General features: G+C 54.8%; 4 protein-coding genes across 4 annotated transcripts; 3 read left to right on the top strand and 1 right to left on the bottom strand.

The window, feature by feature from the left end:
• Position 1: 1 nt before the first annotated feature.
• Positions 2-2,004, top strand: N656DRAFT_746920 (putative ubiquitin fusion degradation protein). Its single transcript, XM_064812933.1, has 3 exons — positions 2-430; positions 502-801; positions 864-2,004. The coding sequence occupies exons 1-3, from the start codon at positions 428-430 to the stop codon at positions 1,689-1,691; spliced, it is 1,131 nt and encodes a 376-aa protein (XP_064673230.1). The 5' UTR covers positions 2-427; the 3' UTR covers positions 1,692-2,004.
• Positions 2,005-2,321: 317 nt separating this feature from the next.
• N656DRAFT_787329 (uncharacterized protein) lies at positions 2,322-4,610 on the top strand (the record flags this gene model as incomplete). Its single annotated transcript, XM_064816595.1, has 3 exons — positions 2,322-2,691; positions 2,731-4,185; positions 4,216-4,610. The coding sequence occupies 3 exons, from the start codon at positions 2,322-2,324 to the stop codon at positions 4,608-4,610; spliced, it is 2,220 nt and encodes a 739-aa protein (XP_064673229.1).
• A 2,503-nt stretch (positions 4,611-7,113) lies between these two features.
• Positions 7,114-9,781, top strand: N656DRAFT_390935 (uncharacterized protein). The gene is made up of 3 exons (XM_064809496.1): positions 7,114-8,897; positions 8,956-9,489; positions 9,557-9,781. Exons 1-3 carry the CDS (start codon positions 7,365-7,367, stop codon positions 9,650-9,652), a joined length of 2,163 nt encoding a protein of 720 aa, XP_064673228.1. The 5' UTR covers positions 7,114-7,364; the 3' UTR covers positions 9,653-9,781.
• A 750-nt stretch (positions 9,782-10,531) lies between these two features.
• Positions 10,532-12,945, bottom strand: N656DRAFT_842491 (DUF382-domain-containing protein). Its single transcript, XM_064819044.1, has 2 exons — positions 12,679-12,945; positions 10,532-12,607 (listed from the first exon to the last, which is right to left on the bottom strand). Exons 1-2 carry the CDS (start codon positions 12,751-12,753, stop codon positions 10,751-10,753), a joined length of 1,932 nt encoding a protein of 643 aa, XP_064673227.1. The 5' UTR covers positions 12,754-12,945; the 3' UTR covers positions 10,532-10,750.
• Between the last annotated feature and the right edge of the window lie 178 nt (positions 12,946-13,123).

The raw sequence follows: 13,123 nt of genomic DNA, 5'->3' as shown, positions 1-13,123 counted from the left end.
CGATATCTTACTCGAGAATGCCTGTTACTATTCAACCAGAACAGGAACAAACTCGGGGCAACGAAGTGAAGCGAATCGACATGTTGTTGATTAGAGGCTTTGAGCTCGCGCCACCACCCGACGCCACATGCTATGCCCCTCACTGTGTTATCAGCTGCTTGGACCGCAAGCTTAAAGACCCGAAGGGCCACTCACTGCATTGCTGCATACCCGACTTGTACATACAGATGTCATACTCACTGCTGCCTTCGGGTTCTTATCTTCTTTACCTTCCATTCCGATAGCGAATTCTGCCTAGGATCCAAAACAAAGCGCACTACAGAAAGAATTCAGAGACTCTGGAGACCCTACCTGCCTTTCAGGAGTTTCAGGTAACCTACATAGTCTCTTCCGCATCTCCGCCAACACTGCCTCCTAGGATCGCGAAATGGTGAGCCCCGCCTTCAGCCAGCAAGCTGGAGCGCCCTTTTCCACGCCACCTTGCTGATGCCTCGAACGCAGTTTAATCCGTGGAACCCCGGCGGTGCCGATTATCGCGGGAGCCTTCGGGCCCCTCGAGCGCAGCGGTTTGATGAATACTACCGCTGTTACCCCCTGATTATGGCGCCTGGCGCCGAGCGGCCAGAGCTCAACTACGGCTCCAAAATCTTCCTCCCGCCGTCAGCCCTAGACAAGGTGTCGAGGTTGCACGTCCAATGGCCTATCATGTTAGAGCTTATCAACGGTGCAACCGGCAAGCATACACATGCCGGCGTGCTCGAGTTTGTGGCTGAAGAGGGTAGAGCATATATTCCCCAGTGGGTATGTCTACAGAAATACTACCCTCACTGTTTGTCTTTTGCCGGGGTATTGACCGTCTGCAGATGATGGAAACTCTTCAGTTAGATGTTGGAGACATGATCCAGGTCAAGACGACGTCGCTTGAGCTTGCCAAACTGGTCAAACTGCAACCACAGTCGGTCAATTTTCTCGAGATTACCGATCCGCGAGCCGTGCTCGAAAAGGCATTTCGCAACTTCGCGGCTCTAACAAAGGGGGATGTCTTCAACTTTGAGTACAACGACGAGATCTACAATGTGGCTGTGTTGGATGTTAAGCCCGAGACCGATAAGATGGGCGTTAGCATGATTGAGACAGATGTCAGCGTCGAATTTGCCCCGCCAGTAGGTTACGTTGAGCCTGAACGGGTACCACGGGGCAGCGGCACCAGCACGCCTGGCAGCACACGAGGCGTGGGCGGACTCCCCCCCGGGGGCTTGTTGCACAACCAGGGCACAATGGCCCAAGCAATCAACTACGACGCCATTGCGCCGAGTGCTGTTGCAGCGTCGGCAGGAAACTTTCTAGGCGAGGGACAACGGTTGAGCTCCAAGAAAGGCGGCAAGACACCGACCCCCAAGCCCGCAACCCCCGCGGAAACTGCGCTGCCGAAACGGCGGAACAACGGACCGGCTCCATTGCGTTTACCGCCAAATAAGTTGTTCCTCGGGTACGAGATCAAGCCGGTCAAAACGGCCGAAGATAAGGAGCGGGAAGCGGCGAACGCTAGGCAGCCCCACTTTGCTGGTCAGGGTCAAACATTAAGGGGCACTGTCAAGAGGAAGGGTGACGGAGACGAAAACGAAGTGGCAGACAGGGGAAAGAAAGCCGAGGAGAGTAAGGGCAGGAGGCTGGACGGCAGGAAAGTCTAGGTGCAGCAGGTGTTGGCGCCGTCAGTCGGGATCTGAATTCTTGGTGTCAGGGAAAATGGCCTCCAGACTTCTGGACACTCCCGCAGGTCGCGAAGAGTGATTGCGAAGGGCTAGTATCCATGACATTCTATGTCGTCTAGCCAGGTTCTAGCGCTGCTATGCGCCATGCAGAGCACCTGGCTCAGTCTTACTTTTCGATACCCGCCTGAATTCATCACTAGGTAGTTTTGGTCAGGCAAGGACAAGGCGCTGCCTAACCACTGGCATACACAATAGAAATCAGCGTGGAAGCTGCCGTGCGACATGAATTGATTGCAGACGAGGAACTGTTCATGGCTTGTACAAGTTTACTAAACTGAAGAGAAGTGGGTCTGTCGGCTGAAGCTCGGCAAAAACCCTTGTCTAGGTTTGAATAGCCATTCTCAAACGAGCATTCCATTTTCGCTCGCTGCGTTTCTGCTGCAGCGGCGACCGTCTCCCCATCGCTTTCCCATTTCATCAAAGAAAGTCACACTTCATTGTCGCCTCGCTGACCCGAAACTTACAAGGCTCAAAATTTCGCGGTATCGCCGCTGCAGTTTTGATGATTCAACAATCATAGTTGCCATGATGGCTCGCCGCGGTGACGCAATGGGTCCAGTACTCACAGGAGTCGCTGTATCGCGGGCGAACCCCCGTAACCTACGGCCGCGCCAAGCCCCCGGCGCTCGGATTGTCTCGGAAGGTGCTACATCGCGTAGCTCCGCTCCGAGAACTGGCAATCGGGTTACAAGAAGCTCAGCCTTGGTTGCTCGGGCCAATCCCAGCAGCAGCAGCGACAACCCGCCGATGCTTTTGGAAAGCCCCTCTTCTTCTTCAAGACACTCACAGTTGCACAAGCGCAGCAAGCACTCCCTGTCGCCCGGCACCACTAGGAGCAGCCGCCGTGCAAAGCGGGCCCGGCCCGTTTCTGGATTCTATGGAGAAGACAGCGACTCACAGAGCTCCGATGCGGAGCAAAGTAAAAGGCCCAGAACCAGCCCAAATAAGCAAAGTCCAGCCCGCGCGACAAAACGTCAACGTGGAAACCTCACAGCAGAAGACAATCCAGGAATTGACAACTTGGTCATTCCGGACTGGCCCAGCCTACCATATCTTGCACTGGTTCAGATTTTCCAATATGCTGCAGAAGATCTCGAAGACGCCGCCCGCGCACTATGGTTATCCGCAGCCAGCCGTGTCTGTCGGGCTTTCGCCGAACCTGCCCTGACGGTCCTTTACCGGGAGCCGCCATTGCCAAGCAGGTCGGCCGCGCACAACCTGGCGTCGCTGCTAACCAAAGACCCCTCTGCTACGCTGTTCAACTACAGGCCAAAAGTGGAGGCGCTTTACATTGACGTCGAGGAGATTGCCTCCAAGACTTACAAGGGCCAGCCTCTCGACCTCAAAACCCTAGTCGGCAACCTGCCCCGTCTTAAGGTCCTTCAGTTCTTTCACCGGAAAGATGCACCACCATATCGCATGCTCGACGACAGCCTGCGGTGGCATTACCCAGCCGGCCTTTTCGAGGCACTGAATGGTACGCAAGCTCCACCCGTTATGGGCAGCGGGCCGCACCGTCCAAAACTCTTTGCATGGCAATGGAATCGACGTCTTATGGGCCCGAATCTTGACCTTTCCGGCATTCGGGCACTTCATCAGGCTCCTTCGTTTGCGAGCCTGAAGAAACTCTCTTTCGTCAATTACCAGGTCCCTTCACTGAATGCGAGGAGGAATGTCGACGATGCAGAGCTGCTTGCAAGAGATCGAGCAATGATCCAAAGCCTGGCCGATGCAATCAATGCGCTACCGGCCTTGGAATCTCTCTCGGTTGAGTCGTCCACCGCGATTAACGATCAGCTGCTTCCGCTTTTGCCCAAAGGCCTCAAAACGCTCGAGTTGGTCAATTGCTGGGAAGTTAATGGTGACGACTTTGCCAGCTACCTGCTCTCCAATGCATACAAGCTTGAGCATCTCATTCTCCGTCACAACCAGTCGCTCAATCTGTCTTTTGTCACCGTCCTCGGAGAGGCGTGCCCGAATTTGCGCTCATTCTGGATGGATTTCAAGACCTACAACCATCACGAGTTCTACCACGACTCCGAGCCTAATTACGACGATTTGCTCACAGACGACCAGGTTCCGAACTGGCCTGAGAATTTGGAACGATTGGAACTAAGGAACATGAGAAAGTGGACGGAAGCGGCGGCCGAGACTCTCTTCCAGTCATTGGTTGACAGCGCCCCCAAGCTCCTCAAACTTCGTCAGCTGGTTCTGAAGGCCATGCTAGATATCCCATATCGCAAGCGCTCCGCAATCCGTGATAAGTGGGAAGCTGAGTTGAAGCGAGTGTTTTTGCGCAAGTCCGAGGATCCACGCCCGGTATTTTCCATGCGGCAGCAGCCGGCATCGGCTAGGTTGATGCAAACTGGCAAAAATGACGAGACCGTCGAGAGTCCCTCGAGGAAGAAGGCTCGTAAGTCTCCTGCCTCGACTGCGATGGCAGCCACAAGCCCAACGCGCCGGAGCAGTCGGATCGCGATGCAGCTGTCTGGCCCTTCGTCGCGCGCTAGCAGTGTCGGCAGGGACCTGAGGCATAGTGCTGGCAGGCCGTCGTATGCAGAGCCGGACACAGATGACGACGACGAGGAAGAGGAGGAAGTGGATAGTTTCCAGTCGGGCAAAGGAAGGGAGCCCACCTCCCCGATCACTTCCACGGTTGAAGCGACGCCCTTTCGTCATGGCATGTGTGAGAAAGTTGAGATTCAGCTGGATAACCAAAAGCCGGCTGAAACCACGTGGGGCATGGAGGACTTTATGGATAATGAAGCCGATGATCTTTCGGATGAGGACTGGAATGGAGACGACGAGGAGTTTGGCGACTTCGGCTATGCTTGGTAGGATTGTATTCCTTGCCCGCCTGGCGGAGGTCTTTGTTATGCATGATCCTCTCGTTGTGATATATGGCGTCATTGAGGATGGAATGGTGTTAGGGGTGGAGGCGTCTGGCAAGAGGTCTGCTTTGCTTGCTTTACTTCGGCGAGTCCTGGGTCAACTTGAATGGGACATAGACCGGAGGGCTGACAACGATAAGACATGCCGCGGGGGCCTTATTTATGGTGTTGATGGCTTGAGAACCTGAGAACTTGGGTTACTTATTTCCCTGCCCTGCGGGATCCTCACAGGCTCGCGGCAAGCTGATGGGAATGGGCCCTCTGGGTGCCCTAATAAGTTTGGTATTTTCCCTGGTAGCAGCTGCGCTACAGTTGGACCGGCTGTTGAAAGCCAAGACCATCCGGCATTATATGAGATCAGGTAGCTCCTATTGAAGGAGAACGGCGATACCTGGTAACCCGGGGTTGTAATCTCGGACAAAATTAGAGTACAAAGCTCCATTAGCTCTCCATGATGTCAGCTTCCTTCCTAGTTGTTGCGTGGATGGACTATTACGACTTCCTCGATGTTGTTAAGGAGCGGGCAACTAGTGAACTAGGGACCATGGGCCCATGGTACAATCACACAAGCTTCAAATCCTCTGTCCGTCGAGTCGAGGTGCCTGCCTGCCTATACCGAACAGGACTTGGAATATGATCCTGCAAGTCTGTATTCCAAGGGTATGGGATTTTGCCCGAACTGAGCACAAGTCCATGGTTGATACAAACACGGTTGAAAATAAGACCCTCCCCCCTTCCACCGCGGCCCTGCCCCCCCCCCCTCCCCCCCAAATTCACCTCCCCCAACAGTCTCCCTTGAGTTAGCAAGTAGCTCCTGGAATGGAATGCCTTGCCCCTTGGATGATTGACTTTTGCCGCCCATGATTCCCTACGCCGTATTTATGTGAGAATATGGAAAGGAGTCGGAGTGATACGGTATACCGAAAGAAACCGCCAGTTTACTCACTCAGGATAATCAACTTTATGGTACTCTCGCACCCTTAACTCGGTCATTCAATACGACGACATTGGACAACCCGACAACTCAAGTAAACAATACCAGACTGATTAGCCAGAGTTCAAGTGTGGCGTTCATGTTCAGACTTTCCATGGGTCGTCACGAATGTTAGTGCACTGGACCACGGCCGGAGCACGGATGCTATATGTAATAGACCGACACCGATCTAAGTCAAAAAGTCATGATTGCCAGTCGTAGCCCATGTAGGAAGCTGTAACTCTTTAAGTTTCCGAGTCATTGTCATTGGGACCCTTCAAAAACATGAAGTGAGCAGGAATGCTTTGATTCATGCTGTTGTCCTCCTCAGTAATCTCTGTCACATTCTGTCTTGTTGACAGCCCTGATTGCGAACTCCATTCAAGTCCTGAGAGCTGTCGGCGCATCGGAGGTCAATAAGTTGGACTTGGGAGGAGGCGCCGATGCAAGGACCTGGACCAAGACGGAAGACGGAATTGTTAAAACTGGCCTTAACAGTCAGACACATTCTAATTCAAATTCAAACTTCAAGGCAGATCTCTCCAATCCTCTTCAGTTCTCAGCCTGGCCCCAAGCAACCTCACCAGTGACCACTCCTGTAACAAACGTAGGGTATTGTACTGTACCCAGATCTAGAGTGTTAGAGTCTTTTGTCGCCAGCGGTTTGAAACTTGGCATTTAAGCACCTCAATTGGTCCAACTCCGTTCCAAATATTCAGAGGTATGCAGTAACTAAATGACTGACTTTGGCCTGCTCATTACACTTCGTTTACCTCGATTGACGTCGTCCATCTCGAGACCTGTGGTCTCGCCGCAGGTGCTGACCCTGGTCAGTCGAACACAGGGTGATTGGATCGGTGTGTTAGCGGAGGACCAGAGTTGCAGCTTTTAAACTCAGAGGCCTGAAGTACCGTGCTACCGCGCCTGGCCGCTAGCCGTTCAGAGCCGAATCAGCGTGTCGGCCCCACGCCGGGGTTCGTGAGTGGCTCATCAGTGACACGAAGCAGGAGAATCGCGATAGAATCTCTTTTTCAACGTCTCTGGTTACGGTACGCGTCTTATGACCTTAGACCCTTTGCCGCTCCCCAACATCCATATGCAAGTGCAGAGCTGTAAACCCCCATATCAGCACTGTATCTCATTAGGCATGTGTCTCAGGCATTGGGTTGATTTTAAACGAACACACGTCTCGCTTACAGCTTTGCACCAGCGTTGGACCTCTTAGCTGTCTACCTACCTTTCTCCGATGCACTCCCTAGTGGGTTTGCACTCGGCTCGTTGCAACTGCTTCCTCTGTCTGGCCGCGCATTGAGCAACGATTTCATCTCAGAAACCCTCACGAATCCCATTAGGTGATGAGATCCCGCTGCCGACAGAGTCTTCCCAACGGCGACTGCTTCCTGCTTTGAAACACATCATTTACACTCCCACCCAGAACTCGACTTTCTCTCATCTCTATTCTCGTCTTGCCTCACCACACTCTTCGGCACTATCCATCCATAGCCATATACAGTCCTGCGATACTCACGACTGATTCAACCAGTCAGCGTCGTCTGCGCCGCTTTCGCACTCCAAGGCTACATGCAAGCTTCAAGCTCTTCCTAATCAGGGTTGCTTCTCTGCTCCTTGTGCCTCGCATTGACCTTTGCTCGGCCATTCACGCGTCTTTATCCCCCACTGGCGAGCCTCCGCTATACTAACCCTCATCGCCCATGTCTTTGTTGAGCGATGACGGTTCTTAATCAACGATCCCGTGGCCTGCCATTCCTGCATCGGAACTGGCTCAAAGCCACCAACCACTGGCACTCGAAGATGGGAAATAAGCCTTCCTCACAGTCTCGCGACGCCGGCGACAACAGGCTTGCTGCAAACGAGGACGGCTCTCAGCGCCCTGCCAAGCGTCGCCGAGTCAACAGTGAATATGATGGCTTCCCACTGTTTGAGCAATACGGAACCGCCCAGCGAGCCCTTCGCATCGAGGTGCTCAAGATCAGTCACAAGGACTCGCCCCGGGTGAAGAACGGCATCCTAAATGGCATCGTCGCCCCCAACGTCCGGGATATCGTCCAGATCAAGGCCCGCTGCAAGCTCACCATCTACGGCCACACGGGCGGCGAGCAAGTGGTCCTGCATGTTGACAGCCAGGTCTGTGACATCCGCGTCTTCAAAAACCCGGCCGGCTCCGCTCCCATGGCCCGCTTTTCCTCCATCAGGCCGTTCCATATTCCAGAGGAGAAGATCTTTGTCGAGCGAGATGACGACTCGGTTTTTGGCTTGGCCAAGTGCTATTCAGTGCACGTTGAGCTCGAGTCCGCAGGTGACGCAAACTGGCCCCCGGCCGATCTTGTCCCTGTCAGCGACGAGGATGCCTTCTACAACCGCGGCCTCCCGTCCCGCCAATGGGTACTCACCGCGAGTATCCCCGACATCTTCAACAGCCGCAACCGCAAGTCTGTCCGCCTAAAGGTGAAGAAACAACCCCGCGCCGAGGTCGCCACCAATTTCCTCATGGACATGGATGTCCGTTGGATGACAGCCATCTCGAGCCAACAGGTGCTGAAGGAGCACTCCAAGGATATTCAGCCCTCTATTATGGTGATTGACCCTCATGAGCCTGCCGCCGCTGTGGTTAACGGCGGCGTCAGCGGTGTTAATGGCGTCAATGGCATCAATTGGCATCGCCCGGACCTCCACTTAAATGGCGACGTGGCAAGGATGGTGAATGGGCAAGCAAATGGTGCCGTTGCCGATACCCTCGAAGAGCTAGCAGAGGGCGAGCTTACTCCCGGCCGGTCTCGACGAGCAAGGCAAGACATCAACTACAACGTCAAGCAGATGTGGAACAATGCGGTGGGAAGGGAGACGAGAAAGCGACGGAAGGGCGACGAACACAGCCAGTTAGAAGAGCACACAATAACCTACCTGTTCCCTCCTGAGCAGGTTCAGACGGATAGGTTCGCCTGTCTGCTCTGCGGAGCCGAGAATGAGCGACTGAGCCAGCTGCGCGCTCACTACTTGAGCCATCCACAATATCATTTTGACATCGATTTGAGGAGGGGAGGGTACTATGTCACTGTGATTCGAAACGGCAATGGCCAAGGTTCCCCATTGAGACCGAGAGTATATCAGCTCGGTCTGCCGGTGAAGCCCCTGGACTTGGACAAGTATGTCAAGGGAGATGACTCATGGGTCACATCCCGCCTCGGCCCGGATAATGATCGTGAGCTGTTCCCGGAGAAAGCTGCAACGGCAAACCGAACGGTAAATCCCTCCCATTTCGCGAGACCATTGAGAATTCCGAAAGGCTAACGTGGAGTAGAAGCTAGCCGCTAAGCGCACGCGAAAGAAGGTTCTGGTTCCAAAGACCAAGCAGCCTCTCTTCCACCCTTTGAGCAAGGTTCAGCTGGTCCCAGGCACCCCAGTCCCTCAACTTCCCGTGGACGATTCTTGGTTGCTCCTCAAGCATCGGGATAACCTACAAGATTTTATCGACCTAAACCCAGAAGAAAAGGAGTACCTGCAAGAGTGGGACGCCTTCATCCTCAGGAAGCACATCTCATCGGAACAGTACCTGCCGCGCAATTTCCTCCGTTTTGTTAGGGAGAAGGCATCCTGGATCGTGGCGAAGCAGTCCCGGGCCGAGGAGTTCAGCAAGCACGTCGCGACCCTCCTGGCCCGGCGTGTCCTCCCTGACTCTGCCATATTTGAGGCCACCCAGATTCTAAACGATGCGAGGAGTCGTCAGGCGGAGGCGGAACCGGCCCAGCCACCCAAAAAAAAGGTAACGGGCGGCTGCTGTACTGCTTGTGGTGAGCCCGTGCCCGTGTCGGCAATGCTGGTGTGCACAAACAAGGTACGTCCTGTCTCTCTGTCGTCGAGGTTAAGCGTGAAAACAGAGGGGGCTGACAGTCGACATCAAGCAATGCAAGGATCGTCTTTATCATGACTCTTGCGTAGATAATACCGAGCAGGCAGTCGCAAACCGTAGGAACTGGAAGTGCAAGGCTTGCTCTTAGGAAGAGATAAGGCCAAGGCGCAGGAGGCGGCAGCCAAGACGGTTGGCATGAGACTACCGGTTCGATAAGATAAGTGAGGTGTTGGCAACGGCTCACCTAGGGGCTCCAAGGAGTGATATCCATGAACTGCGTCAAGCACACTGCGCCGTGTCTTGCAGGTAATACTATGACTAAGGGTGGCTGGAGAGCGGAAGAAAGGGCATGTGATCAATGTTGTATTTTTAAAGGTTTCTAGGCGTTGTAAGAAGATGCGCGACTCAAACCATAGATCCAAGAATCTCAGGCATGCAGCGCATCCGTGGTAGTGAGTAGTAACAAGAAGAATCACCTTCACTCGGCTGGACCCGTCTTTGATTAGAGTCTAGATAGGGAAAGACCAGCCAGTAAGTTGACGTATAACCTTTAGTTTCCTGGATAGAAGAGCCAAGATGGACAAGGTGCTGCCAACCCATTCAGTGTCAGTCTACCAAAGTAAACTAAGGTACTTTTCAGCCAGGGGAATACCACTCTCCTACACATTCAAAAGAGGGTTCCAACCAAGCATCAAAATTGAGGTTCAATCAGTGTAAACTAGTGCTAGAAACGTGTAGCAGTGAAGTAGTCGTGCTCACTGCCAAACCAACAAGAGGTATCGTACAAAGCTGTTCCAAAGAAGAGGTTGGCTTTGCCTTGGAAAAAGCGGCACTACAGCACGCAAAGAAACCCGAATTTCTCCGCTCTAGGGCGAGAACATCCTGATGGATTCCTCGGGCTGATGGAGTCAACCTAAGGGTTCTGGTCAACGGGCTGCTGGGAAGCTAGGCTGTGGTGGACAAGTACTAACTGTTACGGAATCACAATGTCAGGGCGTGAGCAAGAGACACAGTACAAGTAACAACACGTCGATCTACTCCTACATCCCTAAACTCATATGAGGAGTACAGTCAGTACAAATCCCGTCCGTTTCCCAACGCAGTCCTAGAAAACGCCGCCCATCCCAACCCATCAACCTCTGTGTATTGTATATTGCACCACAAAAGCCTGAAGGTACTGGCGTCTGTTCCCGCCGAAACCCCATGGGCCTACGAATCAAACCCCCTGGGCATTCGAATCCCATGTTCACCGATGCCGTCCGCCCCGGTCTCCCCTCCTCTCCTCCTCCCTCTTCTGCCTCTTCCTGCTCTCCTGGGCAATCATGTCACTCAAGTCCTCCTCGTAGCTGGTGCGGGTCCACTGCGCGCCGATGCCCTCCTCGCGGCGCGAGGCCTCGTACTTCTTCCTCATCTCCTCCTTGCTGATGCCGCCCTGGGCCGCCAGGGCGTCCGGATCGAGCGCCACGTCGACATCGCCAGGCTTCTTGCGCTTTCTCGATTCATCCTCCTGTCCCAGCACCGGCACATTTCCAGCGGGTCCAGCACCAGCACCAGCACCACCCCGGCCGGCGGCGGCTTTGGACAGGTCGTACGTCTTGTCGCTGCCAAAGAAGCCCTCGACGCGGGCCTGGCGTTCGGGAATGACGGTGTATGCCTGGCGCGGTCCGCCGTACGACGACTCTTCCGTCTCGAAGCCGCGGCGCGTCTTGCGCAGGTCGAACTCGCCCGCCATGCTGGTCTCGATCCCGGTGGCCCCCGGTGCCGCGTCTGGGTGGATCGTGCTGGCGTACCCGCCAGGCGTCTCCAGCCCGCTGGTCGTGTCGATGCCCCCAGCAGGCGGCAGGTCGCCTGCTTCTGAGCCGCTTTCTTCTTCTTCCTCCTCCTCTTCTTCCTCTTCCTCGGACTCCTCGGCTGGCGGCTGCAGCTCGCCCCACAGCGTGCGTTCGACCGGCTCGCCGAGCGGGATGCTGGCCGCGGCGGCCGGTTGGAGTTGGGCCTGTGGAGGCTGCGGTTGGTAAGGTGCTGCGGTGCCGGGTTGAACTTGTTGGCCTGGCGCCATGATGCCGAAGATGTCGCCGCCGTAGAGCGGCCGGTTGTACTCGTCTAGCGGCGGCTTGCCCCACTGGCCGGGTTGGAAACCCCACGCCGCGCCTGGCGGCAAGGGGGCGTTGAGGCCGGGGATTTTGAGGGTAGGGTAAGAAGGCGGAGGGCCGACGCGCTGCTGTTGGAGGAGCCACGGGGGCGGGAACCCGGGCTGCATGCCGAGGGCTTCCCGCAGCGCGTCGCTTATTTCGCCCGGTTTGAAGACCTTGTAGTCTGCCTCCCACTCTTTGCCTTCGTAGTAGACGTCGCCGAAGCGGGTAAGGTCGGGCTTGGTCTGGTGGCGGAAAAAGGCATCGTAGAGTTTTTGGTAGTCAATGTCGAGCTTGCCCATCTTGGGCTGTACACGCTCGCGCTGCTTTTGTTTGAGCGTCTGCTCGGCTTGCTTCTCAAGAACGGCATCGCGCATCTCGGTAATACCCGTCTCGGCGATGAATTTGGGCAGTTTGAAGGGCGGCTTCTCGATACCCCTCTTGCTGGACAGGTACTCTCGTTTTAATGACCAGTGGCTTGGTACTGGGACCACGTTGCGCTGAGCTTTGATCTGAACCAGGAGGCGAGGGTCTGACGACGAGACGTCGTGCCATTCCACGACCTCGGGGTTCCGCACCAGTGCCTTGAGCTCGGCGATGGAGAGCTTGTTCAGCTTCTTGCGCTTCTTCTTGGACAGCTTGGGTTGGGCCTCCTCGTCCTCACTTGGAATCTCATCATCTTGGTCGAAGAATACCTCGCCCTTGTTTCCCGCATTTGCTTCCCGCGCGACCTCGTTGTCCTCAAAGCTCACGCCAAATTTCTCGAACACAGTCCTGTACTCGGCAAATGCGGGATCGTCCTCTGGTAGAAAGCCATCGACAACCGGGCCGTCAGCATCATAATCGCCGGATGCGTCCGGGTCTTTTTTGACCTCAAGATCGGAGGATTTGATGCCATCGCCTGAGGGCTCCTGCTTTTTGAGCTCGTCCTTTGCGGGCTCGTCTTTGATTTCGGGTGTTTTGGAACCGTTCTGGGATGCACAAATTAGCATGAGTGAGGACGGAGGCTGACCAACTGAGATCTTGAGCAACAAAGACGAACCTGGACTTGAGCTTTCTTCTGCTCCTTCTTCTTGGCTCGGCGCAACTGGTTCTTGGTCAACTTGGGTGCCGCCATCTTGAACCGCTGCGAGCGCTTGGCTCGTCGATAGACGGGACCGTAATTTGGGATGAGCGGGTCCTCTAACGTTAACAACACTGATGGGGTTCGTGGCAGCGGTCACAGTATCCAGTGGTTGCACGCGACTTGAAGTGCAATAGCAAGAAGTCTGGCAATCGAGGTTCGCGTGCTTGTATCCAAAAGTTTGAGGCGTCACTGCCTAGATACAGATAACGCTAAACTGTGGCTGACATCCTGACTATCGCTCTCAATGTGGCGGTGCATTCGATTCTGCCCTAAATGGAAAGTGGGTCACAGGGCGCTTTAGCGTGCTCAGTCCGCCACAGCGGATTGGAGACGCCAAGAAAGTGAAGTTTCCGGCGTTCGT

Source organism: Canariomyces notabilis (assembly GCF_033297395.1).
Source record: "Canariomyces notabilis strain CBS 508.74 unplaced genomic scaffold N656scaffold_3, whole genome shotgun sequence".
Lineage (NCBI taxonomy): Eukaryota > Fungi > Ascomycota > Sordariomycetes > Sordariales > Chaetomiaceae > Canariomyces > Canariomyces notabilis.
This window is presented reverse-complemented; position numbering and strand designations above follow the sequence as displayed.

Bases quoted from the DNA above. Each gene is read 5' to 3' on its own strand.
- N656DRAFT_746920 (XM_064812933.1), top strand. The intron at 802-863 runs GTATGTCTACAG...GACCGTCTGCAG, and splicing joins GAGCATATATTCCCCAGTGG to ATGATGGAAACTCTTCAGTT.
- N656DRAFT_842491 (XM_064819044.1), bottom strand. From the start codon at position 12,753: ATGGCGGCACCCAAGTTGACCAAGAACCAGTTGCGCCGAGCCAAGAAG. The intron at 12,608-12,678 runs GTTCGTCTTTGT...TGTGCATCCCAG, and splicing joins AGAAGAAAGCTCAAGTCCAG to AACGGTTCCAAAACACCCGA.
- N656DRAFT_390935 (XM_064809496.1), top strand. From the start codon at position 7,365: ATGACGGTTCTTAATCAACGATCCCGTGGCCTGCCATTCCTGCATCGG. The intron at 8,898-8,955 runs GTAAATCCCTCC...AACGTGGAGTAG, and splicing joins CTGCAACGGCAAACCGAACG to AAGCTAGCCGCTAAGCGCAC. The intron at 9,490-9,556 runs GTACGTCCTGTC...GTCGACATCAAG, and splicing joins TGCTGGTGTGCACAAACAAG to CAATGCAAGGATCGTCTTTA.